We start from the raw sequence: 15,329 nt of genomic DNA on the forward strand, positions 1-15,329 counted from the left end.
CCTCTCTCAGTGAGCTGAACCTGTGGAGATGTGCTCTGTATAGCTCTGTTGGCCATTCTTCACAAGAGTGGCACTTCCTTACAAAGCTTTTACTGAAATAAGAGAAACGTCCTTGAGTCTTAAAGTTCAGAATAATTAGAGAATTTGCTTCAAAGAATGTTTCATGGTGCATCCATGTTTATGGGATGGTTTGTGGGACTCAGTTTTGTAAAAGCTGGCCCAACTGCCTGTGTTCTGGTTTAATGCTCATGGGATTTTTAATATGAATTTGTCCCTTTAAAGCTATTCAGAATTGCTTCTGTGTAATCTGCCAGTCTTGAGATAGAACAGATACTGAGCATAGACTTTTGCAGCTGATGATTTTATCCCACTGGTTTCCTTGTTTTGTACTAGCTGTGGTAAATTGGTGAGTTCTTAGCTGCTTTGGAAAATTCTTTTGATTAATTATTGTTAGGAAAAAATGGCAGCGTAGGATTTTGTTGCAGTTTTTTTTAAGGGAATCAGTGGTAACTGTTACTGAAATACCCAAGTATGCTAAGATTGTTGGGTGGGTGCATTGGTCTTTTCAGTTGATGCACAGACACTGAAGACTAAAAATATCTAATGAAATTTGCTTCATTGAAGTATTCCTGTATTACAAACCTGCATTTTCTACAGGATCATATTTTAGACTTCAAGATTTAGATGCTTTACAACTAACTCTGATGAGAAAGTTTGTCTAGCAACAATTTGAAGAAGCAGAAAAGTATGGAAATATGCTGGGTAAATGCTGAAGGGAGTTTCCTTTTTCACTTCTATTTAGAAGGGTTGAAGTTTGTTGTTTTGTTTTTTTTTTAATGGTTCCATTCATAACTTTTATAGAAGAGGCTTTTATACTTCACTCTCTTTTGGCCTGTTGAGGTGTTACTGCTTCATCAATAAGGTGATCTATCTGCAATCAAATGCTTGGTGTTTCAAACCTAGTAGTAAAGAGTAAAATGCAATGTTATGCTTGTGGCTTTAGCATGGTATGAAATTCTTATGTTAAATGTAATATTTTAACATGTCTTGTCTTTATTTTAGGTAATAACTTAGAAGAAGTAGAAAAAAAGAGGCTATGTTCAGCTTCTTCCGAAAAAGTCAAGAGTCAAAGAAGGTTACAGTGCCAGAGAGAGAAGCAGATGGATTTGTTATTGTGGGTAAGTGGTGCCTCTGTATAAAATTATTATCATATTTGAAATGGAAACATTTCTTTGAGGTGCTTAGACCAAATGAAAGTTAAGAGAAGCCGTGATAAAAATGGTTCAGAATTCTTACTTTTCCTGAAGGATATTCCTGCTCTCATCATTTGGACTAAATAGCCTAAATTTTATTTATGTAGGCATGAACATTCAAGAGCATTGAAAAACATAGATTTCTTGTTTTCCTCTCATGTTCTGAGCAAGGAGAACTTTCCTCCTTACAAAACAAGAAAGCTTAAAGATGAGGCTTCTGGCTTTATGATTAGACTTGTGAGAAGAGAATACCTTACTGTAGTTGTTGCAGGACTGGGAGTTGTTTCAGATTCCTTCCTTTTAGTGTTACCCTCAAAGTCGTTTTTATATTAGAAGCTGAGAATCATCTGTGTATTTCTAGTTATGCTTTGGTTTATGAAAATTAAGGAATTTAGGATGTTCAAAGTTTTTTTGTAACTCAGAAACTAATCCAAAGTTTACTCACCTGTGAACTGGTTAAATTTGCATCTATAACCAAGCTCTTTCACAGTCTTGTCGGATGGCTCAAGTGCGCAGAAGATAAAAATTCATTGCTGTCATGCAGTGATTGATCCTTTCCTTTTTCCTCTTCTGAAAATTTGTGTTTTCCTCCTTGTAAATCTGTCATCATTGATACCAGTTTCTGCTGCTGTGATTTTTTTTGACTCGGTTTTAGCAGGAATCTTACAGTGTTTGTCCATTTAAGTTTTACTTCTTGAGCAGTTTCAAGTCACAAAAGCCTCTAGATTATCTAATAATATGAGACTACTGACACTCTTTCTGAGAGGAATGTATATTCTTTGTAGTACTTCTCCATTAAAACAAATCTGGTTTCACATCTGTGACTCTGTGGTGATGTTTAATGGTTGTCTTCCACTAGACTTTGTTCATCTGCGCTGGTTTTAATGGCTACTTCAAATCCCTTCAGCTCTTGCATCATGAAAGGGTCAGAGGAGACACACTGTCATCCTAAAAGAGGCTGGAGACCAGTTAGAGTTTCCAATTCTGTAAGTGGCAGAGAGTTCTGCACCCAAACGTTGCTTGTATCCCACAATTGCCATTCCTGGGTTTGGATTCAATTTGACTTTATTCTCTTTTCTTGAAGTGCTGCCAGGGACTATTTAAACTTGCTTCATAAAAATTCATATTAAATTAACCTGTTAAATACAAACTTAACAACTATCAGGTTTACTTGAATCTTCTTTATTTATATTTATTATTAGTTTTTGCTCAGACAAGTTAATTTAGCAAACTGTAATGAACTGGACTGTAATTGAATCTTCACTGACTTCTACTGGGCAAAAGAATTGCCATCAACTTTGCCTGTGGAGCTTATCAGCTGTCTTGCTAGAGGGATGTAGTTGCAGAATTGTAGGCAGGATGTAGTTGCAGAATTGTAGGTCAGGATGTAGTTGCAGAATTGTAGGTCAGAATTGTAGTTTGCGGAATTGTAGGCCAGCGCTTAAGGGCATACTTATCTAGAGGTTTTTTCTCAAGGAATGGAGGCAGTCCAACAAAGCCCACAACCCCCAAAACTTAGCTATTCTGCTAGTTGCCTTTTTATTACCCAGATGGGGGGGTTCTGAAGCTTTTTTAAAGGTAGGTGTAAAATATTCTGGCATACCAGCACTAAATGACTTCAACAAATCTCTGTAGGATTATAGGACCATTAGTGTGAATACTGCTGTGGGCAATGAACACTCTCGAAGGGAGTGAGAATTTAATTTCTTATGTTTTAATTTGGTTCTTAAGCCCAGTCTTTCATTCAGAGCATGAAAGAACAAAAAAGCCTATTTCACTGATAATCTGTGGATGTGGGCAGAAGTAATTTCCTTCTATTTCCTGGAGAAAGAAGAGGAAAAATACATCCTCAGGGGATGCTTGTTCTTGATGTCCACTGTTGTGGTCAGGAGAACTCGTCTGTCACAAATCCTTTGAAAGATTGATTACACCATGCACCACTGATAAGGGCAGCCAGGATTCTTACTGGAAGTCTGAGTGAGACTTATGGAGAAAGAATCAACTGCCATGTCCATTAAAGTATGAAAGAAGTCTATTCGGGAATGTAGTGAGAGTACGAAGCCTCACAATTAAATGTAGATAAGGATGTGAGATTTTCCTAACATCAAAATTATTTAACTGGTGTTTTAAAGTCCAGTCTGTTTCATAGGTTTAAGAGCTGTTGGTCTTTGTTTTGTTTTCTCTCAGGGATCTTTCTACGTCATAAACTGGAATGGAGTAAATGGCTTGGAACAGCAGCTTAGTTGCTGATGCTGATAAATCTGATATGTAAATTTCTTCCTTGACCTTAGGATAGCTTCCTGTTTTGTTTTAGATATTAATAAACATGGATTTTTCCATGCTGACCAATGGCTCTTATTGCAAAGCACTGTTTGCTGCCTCAGGTGCAGATCTCTAACAGGTAATAGCGGCCTGTTACTGCCTTCTAGAAAGTGCTTCATGGTCGCCTGAAAGTTGGTTTGTGAGATTCAGCAACTTTACTGCAGAGTTTGTCAAAGTTTCAAGAGTAAGTACCCATGAAAAATGGACAGGCATGGGATTCTCATAAAAGTAGAGTCTGTCACAGATGCAGAGAAACTGTGGCTGTGGTGAGAAGGATTGGCAGTAGTTTTATGTAGATACTATAGAATCTTAGAATGGCTTGAGTTGGAAAGGACCTTAAACATCATCTAGATCCAACCCTTCTGCCACGGGCAGGGACACTTCCCACTCAGGTTGCTCAAAGCCTCATCCAGCCTGGTTTTAAACACTTCCAGGGATTAGGCCTCCACAACTTCTCTGGGCAACACATTTTGTTCTCTTACCACCCTCACGGTAAAGAACTTCTTCCTAATGTTCAAACTAAATCCAGCCTGCTCTAGTTGAAAACCATTGCTCCTCATCCTATCACCACATGCCCCTAATAAATAGTCCCTCCAGCTTTCCTGTAGGCCCTCTTCAGGTACTGAAAGTACCTCAGGTACTCTTGCTCTTGCCCCTTTTCCCTACTGTGCTTTCCTAGATCCTTGGAAGCCATCTAGAACTAGTAAGCAAATTTTGTTATGCTTCTCACTATTGGAGCAAGCCTGATTTTTGCCTGTTGTTTCCTCTCAAGAGAATAGAAATAGTCACATATATGAGAAATTAAGTGCTTTGAAATCTCTTCCCAATAAGAAGAACTTGTGGCATTTAAGTCAGTCTTGGATCTGTGAAGTTAACCAACATGTACCTTCTGTTTCAGTGCTGATGTCTGAAGGAGCTATACAGTGCCAATGTGGTCAGGGTTGCACCAGCATTTAAAACCACAGAAAAGGAGCTGTTTTTCGTCCTGTGATGTGGAATGCAGCATAGGGCTAATATTTATTTCTTAATCAGAAAGTAGAAGAGAACTGGTGTTAGGTGAAAGGTGGAAAGTTCAGGAATTTTTTGGTGATAAGCAAGGTGTGGTAGAACATCTCTACTACATGCTGTGACAAAGCCAGGAACATAGCAGGATGCAAAAAGAGTATGCAATGAGTTTGTTGAGTTGTGGTGAATGACAGTAGAATTTTGGTGGTCAAGTGTGACTTACTGTTATAATCTTTGCAAGACATCCAAACTTTGCTGTCTCCCAAATGAGGGACCTGAACCACCTTCTGACATATTCAGTATTTATATAACTGGGTTAATTCACTATTATAATTCCTTCATGCAGAATCGTTCTCACCTGTAGGCAGGAGCATCCTCACTCAGATGTGGGACTGTGGAGAATATGATTTACAGCCAGCTGGATGTTTCCCTTTGGTAACTGCAGCAGCATTGCAAAAGGGCATCCTTAAATCAGAAAGTCTTCTGTACTGAAGATGTGGAAAAGTAAATTAATCAACATAGGTCAGTCTTTAGTTGTGGATATCTTGACTCTTCCTGCAGACCAATTTTGTCCATATTGTGCCCCTCCAACTCCCCATTTCTGTTTTTCCATGAATTTGTTCTGCATGCAGATTTATGGGGCACTTTTTGTTGTGGAAGGAAGAACTGGATACATTGCATACTACAATGAGATATGATTATTTCCATACTAATCTTAGTAATAGAGATCTCTACATAGCTATTAAAGAGTTTCTTAGATGTTTGCTTCTGAGAGGAATGTGCATTTTTGAAATCTTCAGGAGTGAGTCTGTTATGAAAAGGAAATTTAATACAGTAATCCTCCCAAATTAAAGGATTCTTCTGTACTAGTTTATTACTGCAACTCAAATAGTTCTTTAGTTCCCCCTTTGTGCACACACCTCAAAGATGAAAGCATCAAGAGCTTTGTAAAATCTTAGTGTTCTTGCTGCTGTTTGCTTTCAAGGAGTCAGTAGTAATGTGTAGTAGATTCCTGTGAATCTCCACACTGTTTTGTCATTAATTTTTAAAGAGCTTTTAGTGGTGCTAGTACGGAAGGCTGGGCTACTGCAGTGTTTTAAAATATACTATTACCTTAAAGAAATGCAGAAGGCTTTGTGCCAGTTGGAAGCAGGCAGTGTCTCAATGTCCTTTACCTTTTTGCATCAATGGCTTTATATTACCTGTTTTTTTTTATATGACACTAAGTGCCTGTGTAGCTATTTCTAGCCTTGCAGTTTCTGAAATAATCAAGCTATTATTTCATTGTGTTGTTTCAGGCTAAAAGCATTTCATGCAAGCTGAGATTTGCAGAACTCTTTTAATATTTTTATTTAAAGATTAGTTTATACATGTCAGCCTGTAAGTGAATACTTGTGATGCAAACCCAGAAGTTATTGTATTAAGTGTTTTGTTTTTAGAGGTGCTGCTTTATGGATTTTGTACTCATTTGGGCGTTGAATTTTAGAGAGTTGACTGAAAAAGGAGGAGGAATTCAGAAGAAACAGTCCTCTCTTGTTCCTGTTCTTTAGTTGCATACGGAGGTAATGGCTACCCTTCATTCAGTAATGAAGTCAAACTAATCCTCTTGGGTACTAATTTTGCACAAAAACAAACTGTGTTTTTCAGTAGTACCACTAGATGGGGATTTTTCTTGTGTTCAAGAGTTGTAGGGCTTTTCTCTTTCTCTTTCAAGCACACACACACAGAGGGTAGTAGTAATTATCAATACACTATTTTATTAGACTGTAGGTTTTCACCAGATTTATATAAAGCTTTTTAAAGCCTAATATCAAATCTAGAATGGCATTCCAACCTAATAAAAATAATGAAGCTTGAAATGTTGACAGCATGTATCTAGATGTTGGCTTGTAATTCCTTCCAAACAGATCTGTTGAGGCCCATGTGGGACCTAAATAACACAAAGAAGTAAATTTGCATATTTTACAGCAGGGGGAAAAACAGAATGCAAAAACATGAATAATTAGGAGCACAAGCTTCATGCTATATTAATACTGTTGAAAAGCATGTGTTGATTGTATTCTGAAAGCCAGTAGTGATTTGGTTGAGTGAACTCAGTCAGCATCTCTTATGCAGATTAAAGGAACTGGGTTACAGAACAACTGAAATTCATTGTTTTCCTGTATAAGGAGGTATATTTCTTAAAGGAATTTTTTTTTTTTGCTTGGATTCTGTATTGCACAGGGAATCTTTCTTTTTCATGCCTCATCAAAGCATGCTTTTGTTGACAAAGGACTGCGCAATCCTTCATTTTACTTGTACACCTCTAGATTTTAAAAACAGTTACTTCATGGCCACAAATCAGATGTTAGTATTTTCAGCACTTCAGTTTACATGACCTACTTTTCTTTTTGTAACATTTCTTTTTGTTTTTTGCTTTCTAAGATGTGAGCCCCTGAAACATATTCATGATGCTTCCAAACTCTAAATTTGCTGATTTTCAAATTGACAGAAATGCCCTTCTTTGGATGTTAGCAGATGAATAATATGAAACATTGTGTTGGCTTCTGTTGATTGCAATCTAAGGATATGTAACATACTTTTTAGGAAAAAAAACCAAACAACAACAAACAACTTTAAAATGGTAAATAGTATTAAAAGTTGTTTATTGATTACTTTGTCTTGCCCTCTTAACTCACAGCTTTCTCAAAAATTACCTGGTTTTGAACACTGTCTCAAGGGAGGAAAAGAAAGAGAGGATGGAGGCTTCTTATTTAACTTGTACAGCAGTTTTAATTCTGGAGAGACAGAAGAATTATGTGCTGCTGTATTAGAGGGCTTTATTTTAGGGCTGTAGGACAGACAAAATTACACACAACCAAACATTTTTTAATCTGTCTGTTAAGCACATCTTCCTAATTTGCATCACCAAAGAAGGAAAATGGTAAAATATCCCAGCCTTTTTAGAAGTTGATGTAATTGTAAGAGGTTAAAGAGGCATCTGGCAAAAGGTTGTTTTGAGGTCACACATGCATCTGACAGTTTGCTGCCAGCCCTCTAAGAAAATACTGGTTGGAGCTGTGTTCCTGTTTTTCATATTAACTGTCTTCTAACTTGACGTAGAGTAATCACTTTCTACATGTCCAGGTCTCCAAACTGCTGAGAGCTTCAGTCCTACTGATTGTAACTCTTGCAAATAATGGTGGGAATAGAATATGTTGAAGTAAGAAAATCCTTTTTTCTTTTTCACCCCCATATAAATTTATTCTTGGACATTAGTATTCTGCGATGATGTATTTACATAGTTGACATAGTATTCTTTAACCTTTGCTTATAGTGGGGTGTTTGCTTTTGACACCTGGATTCTGACAATTCCACTAGTCAACAGCCTTAGTCTGTTCGTCTATAGCATTCTTAAAGCAATTTGCAATTGGAGTATAAGAAACAAAAGTACTGATTGCTTATTTTGAAACAGAATAAAAACAGCAAAATGGAGTATAAAAGTAGGGATTTTTCAGGTGCTGGTTGTAAATTTTATTTCCCAGAATTTATTTCCCAGGTTGTTAAATGCCTTTTAGAATTAAAAGCTTCTTTGCTTTGTAATGCAAAGAAAATAGTCCTAGATGTGACAATATATTTTTGGCCCAAGTCTGAGTTTCCTATGTAAGGTGAACCTTACACCTAGGGCTAGCTGAAAAAGAGGAGGTCAAAAATGTGTTGCAGGAGTGCAAGTTGCTTACTCTGGCAAGTGATAAATTCAGATTGAAGTCCCTCTCACAGCAATTTACAGCATGGTTTGGGCAAAGACAGCCCTGGTCATTAGCCCATGCAATCACTGCCTGTCTGGCTGGAGTCGTTCAGACTTCCATAGATGTTAATCAATGTTGATTTTCTGTGAAGGAAATGTTACAGTGAGCTGATTTTACACACACACCTCTCTCTCTGGCAAATAAATGTTTTTCTATATCTTTCCAGTGGAAGAAGAAAAATTACTTTGCCAAAGAGGCATTGTCTTGTTTATTTTAAATTAGTGTAAAGGAACTCCAGAAGCTTATGTTGTGTTTCAGAAGTGTTTCAAGTCATGTCATAGTGACATATATGTAAGGCTTTTCTTTATAAAATGAAAGATGGCTTGTCACCTTGTGCATGAAGGTGGTTTTTTTTTCCTTTAGCTGCTCTTTCTTGATCTACTAGGTTAAGTACCTTTCAGTAAGGGCCAAAGAAATTAAAGGATGTAGGCGATTAATCCAGTCAGTTGTTTTGCACTTTGGTGCTATCTCATCTACTTCTGCCATAACACATCTTTAGTGGCTGCCAAAAATGTAATGTGCTTTCTGATCTCTGCTCACACAGCTAAATGATCTTCAGCTCTTTCCTGCCGCTTTTCTCCCACAAATAAGGGCTGTGTGGAGTCAGTTCTGAAATTGTTCTCTCTTCCTTCAAACAAAAATAAGCTCACAGAACTGACCACAGCTTGCTGGGGAAATTATACAGTAATCAGTTTTTGGTGACCATGATCACTTGACTGATTTTATACCTTTTGATAAATTATTCTTGTGCCATTTCTTTTGTTAAATTATTCTTGTGCGATTTTCTGCTTTATGGGGATGTCCTTCTTTGTCATAGTGAAAAATAAAGAGGAATGCAGTGACCCCTTAGAAATAGTGAGTTGTTTTGTTTGTGCAGTTTGTCTCTTTAGCAGTTAGCACACACTTTGCTCTTACTGCAGTTAACTGTGTACATCACAGGATGTAATCACATTCTTAATTCTCTATATTGAATCCTCTGTGAATGCTTATTTGCTGCAAAAACTCTATATGGGGCAGGAATTATAATGGACAGAAAATCATTCAAAAGCATAAGTGAGTTTAACTCAGGAATATTGATACAGTGTGAGTGTTTCTCTGTCTTTTCCCTTCCCAGCAGCTGAGATAAATGTGGGACTTCAAATACACTCAGCAGATGTTTACAGTCTCTTCATCCCTCTCTTGTTTTTGTCAGGGTGCCTGAGTGAAGTTAGGGGAATATGGATTAGGTGAATGTGGATTTTATGTTTTATCTACCAGAATACAAGTAGAAACTGTGGAGAGAGCTTTCACAATTGGTAGTTTGAAGTTGTGAGTGGTGAGGTTCATTTCTTTTGGAGATTGTGTTTGGGGTTTTGGTTTTTCTTTATTCCCCCTCTTTTAACTACCTTCAGATTAATGATGAGGTCTTAGAGCATGTGACTGCCATTGAACATGTACAATATACTCTTTTTTTCAGCTCAAATGCACATGTTTCCTTAAAATGATCTAAAGTCCCAGACCTCCCCTGAAACTAAGGAAAAAAGATGATTTTTGCCTTTAGACCATATAATTCTAATACCTCTTTCCACTGAGATCTGTCTACTCCAGCAATATTCTGCAGTTGGTCAGTTGTCAGGAGTTTAAGCTCCTAGCTTTCCTATTCCAGGGTGAATACTTGAGAGGAACAACTTAAAAGCCACAAGATTAATTTCTAGCCTTTCAGTTTGCTTGAAACTTCAGCTTGTTGAGAGGGAGGGAATGGGACTTTATGGCTATTTCTTTGCCATTTTATTTTTTTCAGTGGGAACTTGTCTCTGTAATTTTTCCTGAATGATTTCATTCTTAGGTCTTGCAGGAGGGGTAGGCTATGACTAAGGAAGATTTGATTTACAAAAGCATTAGCAAAGCTGCTATAGATGAAAGCAGCCAATATTATCTTTAAAACATGGATATTAAACACACATACCAATGTATCCTTTATTAGGAGAGAGAATTAGAGGGGAGTTTTTATTTTGCTAGAACTGTTTTACTAACCCACAAGTTATGTCAACACTGTTATAAAGAGATGCACAAAGAACTTTCCTTAGATGTAAACAAAATTTAATATACTGACTTCAGGTGAATATAAACTTCATTTGAATATACCAACTCTTAGGAGAATTTACTCCTGTTTTACCACTGAGTGAACCAGAGGTGAGATCTGGGAAAGACCTAGTAGTAGTTTCCAACTTGTTCATTGATTTGTTTAAAAAGTAGGAAAGAAGTAGAAATAAGTATCTCTGAAGTTTGGGTTACAAAATGTGATCTGAGCAAAGTTTCCTAAAATGACCCACTGGCAAAAGCTTGCAGACAGGCAGGAGGCTTCAACTCTTGGTATGCTCTAGGCTGAAGTATCTGAATCAAGGTGGTGTACATCAAGCACATCTGTCTGCTTGATTCAAAACCAAAAGCTGAAGTTAGTGCAAGTTCTTCTTGAAATATGTTTGGTGTGTAATGTGCTTGTTCAAGCATTCATCCAAGAAGCAGGAGACCTCTAACCTATTTCCACCTGGGCTTTGCACGTTTAGATGTGCATCTTCTAGCACTGAAGTCTAAAATAGTCCAACTGGGAGGACCTCCACTGTTTTTATTGGCTGCACAGTGGTTCTACTTCAATAATGCAAGCTGTAGGAGCTTCTCTGATACCACATTAATCATTGAACTTCAGTGACCTGGGAGTAAGGAGACTGGAATGCTGGTCTCTGCTCCCTAGCCCATATGTGTTGTGGGGTTGTGCTTTTTGTCCTTAAACTGAAATGACTAAAGGTTGAAAATCCTCAAAACACAAACCTCCAAAAGACAGTGTGAAGAGACAACAGTTTATTGCCAGCGCTTGGGCATTAGGTTGACTCTTTCTGATTTGTTTCACCCTTCTGTTCCAGGCTACCTTTCCTTTTTTGGATCAACCAGGTTTAGTTCCAAAGGAAGGGGAGAAAGCTGCCCCAAGCAAATTAAGTGTAGCTGACCTGGGGGGCTCCCTGTGGGAGGCAAGAGCTTGAATACCTTCAGGCTGCAGGGACCAGATCTCAGGTCCATTGCTTCTTGAGTGAGCCAGTCAGAGATTGAGGGGAAAAAACAGCAGCATCTCTTGTTTTAATTTCCAGGGAAAAGGTGCCTGTTATGCCTGGAACATGCTGTGGGGGATGCAGGAGTTAAAGCTGCTTCCCCATCAAATCCTGGACGCTTGGGTTTATGTGCAGAAGCGACAGCTAATGAATTTAGATCCTGAATGCATTTTGTGGCTTCTGAGACAGCTGCTTTTTTAATTATTGTTTCAAGGGTGCTTTTCCAGGCAGCATTCCCCTTCTGATCTTGTATATGGAGAGCTACCCCTACTGTGGGAAGAAGACGAGTCGTGGTTTTTTACAGTCTGCTTTTCAAGTAGCATTAAAAAACAAACAAATTATATACTTTCAAGCCTTTCCTCTTAGACTAAATTAACATTTTGGGAATATTAAGAAAGTATTAAAAGAAAGAAGTGGGAGAACTGTAAGAAAAATAAATTGAGGATCATACTTTTGGGTGCTCTACAACTTGTCACAGCCACAAATGCATTCATTATCCTTGAAAGTTGATGAAAAAAAGGCTCCACGTTGTTGCTGGGAGCAGCTGTTGAGTGGAAGAGGGTGCATTTTGTTTGTGCCCCCAGCCCTCCTGGGGGGCAGGGGCTGACTGTGCCAGCTGGTAAAAGAATGACATCTTCTCCTCTTAAAAAATAATAGTAAAACCTAACCAGCACATTCTGACTCCAGGTGTGATCATAAGAAGTTACTGAGAACTTCAGATTAGGAAATGTACTAGAAATTTTAGTTGCCTACATATTGCCTTTGTTTTAAACCCAAAGCACACAGTGCTGCTGTACAAGTTAGTTTAAAGTTGATTAGGGCCCTAGATGTGGTGCTTAGGGCCATAGATGTGGTGTTTAGGGCTGTAGATGTGGTGCTAAGGGCCACATTTTGCACCAGACTTGTTAGAGTTTGGTAATGCTTGGACTCGATGATCTTAAAGGTCTTTTCCAGCTGAAACAATTCTGTGATTCTGTAATGCAATAGTGTTGGTCTACTCTTTATGCTTATGCTCCTGAGCTAATTTATATTGAGTGTTTGGGGCTTTTTTGCAGTCTTCTGTTTTTAAACAAAAGGGGAAGCATTTTTATTTTATTTTGGCTTTTTAAGACATCCTACCCCAATTCCTTGTGCTGTCTTGTACTGGTTAAGCAATAGAGGCTTATACCTGCTTTGTGTCAGCAAGTCTCTTTCAATTGCACATCACACACCAACCTTTAGCTACTCTTTTCTAACCTCTCTTCTCTATGTTTATTTTCTAACCTCTATTGGATGACTCAGATGTAAAGCTAAGGATGTCTGTGTTGCTCTTTTGTGTTCTTATTTTAGAAGGTGTGATATGTGTAGGTGATTTTTCTCTACTACTTCCCTTCTTTTTTTTTTCTGCCCTCTCTCTTGGGTTCAGAGAAATTTCTGAATCCTTTGGATTTATATTTCTTGACGTCTTCAGCACATTCCTGGCAGTATAAGCCATCTGTTTGCTTACATTCTGGAGCTAAAGTCAATGAACTTCTTGTGCAGAGAATGAATTATGAAGTTAAGACATTTCTGGTGAGAACATGTCTAGGCACTTTTGATCTTGACTCTGGAGATCAGGCTTAATGCGGGGTGCAAATGAACACACTCTCAGAGGCATTAAAACTTCTATTTGCATTCTACTAGTGATGAATTCCCTTGTGTATACCCTCTGTTACCTTTGCCAACTGTAGAGCAACCAATAGTTAATTTTTTGTCTGTGTGACTTAAGTAGCATAAGTGCTCTGATGTGTTACCTGGAGCATTAAGGACCAGTCTCTTGATGAAGTGTTCCAGGATTCCCCTGTATCCTGCCCCTTTTGAGAGGACTGAACCATGTGCCATGCTAGGTGCTGCAAGCAGAAGGTGATAGCTGGTATAATGGGAGGATATTGTTTGACTTTTGCTTTTTTGCTACTGTTAAACCACCCAGAAAAACAGAACTGGTGTTGAAATGAAAAAAGCAGATGGTTTTTCAGAGGCTGGGATATCTGAGTGTATTCTTTAAGATAACGACATAGATAAAAGCTGTATAAAGTGCCTCTATCCGAAAGTCAGAACATGATCTAACATGCTTCTTGTCCTTCTTGCTATATTCCAAAACAGCAGCTTCTAACTGGAAACTCATATTCTCAATTGTAAGTTGAATGATGTATTGGAAATGGAGTTGTGAAGTACAGTGTGCAGGTAATCAGGGTAAGAAATGTGCCCACCACTGCTTTAGAAACACAATGAAATGCTAACCAAGCAGAGGCAGAAATATCCTGAAGTGCATTTACTCTTGCTTGTTGTGAAAATTCTATCTACTTTTAGATTTTCCTGGATTTTCCTGATGTATTTATTAACAAAAGACAGAAGACTCCTGGCTTGTGCACTTGATGAACAAAAAGATATCTAAAGAGCTTTCTATATTCTTAGAGTTCCCACATTCTAGTGGAGCGCTAATGCAAAATAATTTTCCTTCTTGAATGGAAACATCTTATCTATACATATTGTTATTATACACCCTGAAGTGATGGACTTCGTGATGGACTCTTTCTAGGAGATATGGTGAGGAAGCTCAGGAATAGTTTGCAGATTCCCTTGAAACTTTAAAGATGTGGGGGTTTTGGGGTTGTGTCAGTGGCCTTCCTACTTTCCCAAGATAGAATTCTGTACAATTGTTATTTTTTTTGGTTAAAACTGAGGTTCTCTTGCCAGTGAACATCATTCATGCTGTAGTCATGATGGAAGTATCTGGATGTTTTACATATTAATGTAAACTTGGTAGATAGTCAAATAAATACAGTATGAAAAGACAGCACTGTGGATCAGGAGGGCTTTGTTCTATTTAGTTTATTGTAAACTGGGTATGTGGTTACCTTTTTCCACCCCCCTTAAGTTCTATTTTCCCTTGCTTACACAGTGTGATGGAAATACTAGGCTATGGAATTACTCCTTGTGGAACACTACTACAACTTTACCTCATGTGCACCACCTGCTTCTGAATGTGCTCCTAGCCAGCTACATGTCTGTGCTTTTCTATTGCCAGTGAATTATTTTCTGGACAGTGAATTGAAGGAATAGCCTCAATTAAAATAAGAGTGTGCACTGGAGATAAATTTGATAGAGTATTCAAAGCTAAATATGGAGTGAATCAAGTCAAGCAGAGCTCCACAGTTCTTGGCTTTTTGCTGTGAGATCTTCTGGTTAGATCCTTCACACAGTGAAATAACAGGTAGGCAGAGTAGCAAAGGGTTGAGAAAATACTGATTATCTGGTCCAGCCTCATAACACCAGTTCATTCTTGAGGGCTGGTATTGTTCTTCAGTGGGAGTGATAGTCAGGTGTGTTAGTGTCTTCCATGATCATGCCCTCTTCACAAAGGCAAGTTTCAGGACGTTAAGCATTGTGTATGATGGAACTACTGCAACTCAATCCTCTGTTAATGCCTTGGACCATGAGAGGAAATGGGAGAGGGAACAAATATGTCTTTAATTTACCTTTGCACTAACTGATTTCAGGTGGCCTGTCGAGTAGGTTCATTTGTCCATGTAAATTAGAGTGCCCTTTTGACCCCAAAGCTAACAAATTTTAAAACGGATAGATAGAAAGAAAAAAGCAGAACTTCCCAAAGACATGATACAAACTATTAACTATCCCAGTTCAGAACTCAGCTTCTGTTGTTCATAAGAGTTATACCTTACACAAAGAAATAGCTTTTGGCCAGTTTCCAGACACTTGGGGAAAACTTTAGGTTATAATTATGCTTTACAGCTTCTTTTATTTAAAAAACAAAACAACTTCATATTGCCCACAATTTATCTGTGTCTGAAGGTTTTCATTAAAATAAACACTGTACCAATGTGAAAATTATAATTCTT

General features: G+C 38.0%; 1 protein-coding gene across 1 annotated transcript in view; it reads left to right on the plus strand.

Annotated features, from left to right (window-relative positions):
- The first annotated feature begins 1,096 nt into the window (after positions 1–1,096).
- UMAD1 (UBAP1-MVB12-associated (UMA) domain containing 1) overlaps positions 1,097–15,329 on the plus strand; it is a 78,597-nt gene continuing 64,364 nt past the window's right edge. The window contains exon 1 of the mRNA XM_054385133.1: positions 1,097–1,178. Within this exon, the coding sequence (XP_054241108.1) occupies positions 1,097–1,178 (82 nt within the window). The remainder of the gene's footprint in view (positions 1,179–15,329) is intronic.

The sequence above is a fragment of the Indicator indicator genome, chromosome 11 (assembly GCF_027791375.1).
Source record: "Indicator indicator isolate 239-I01 chromosome 11, UM_Iind_1.1, whole genome shotgun sequence".
Taxonomy (NCBI): Eukaryota; Metazoa; Chordata; class Aves; order Piciformes; family Indicatoridae; genus Indicator; species Indicator indicator.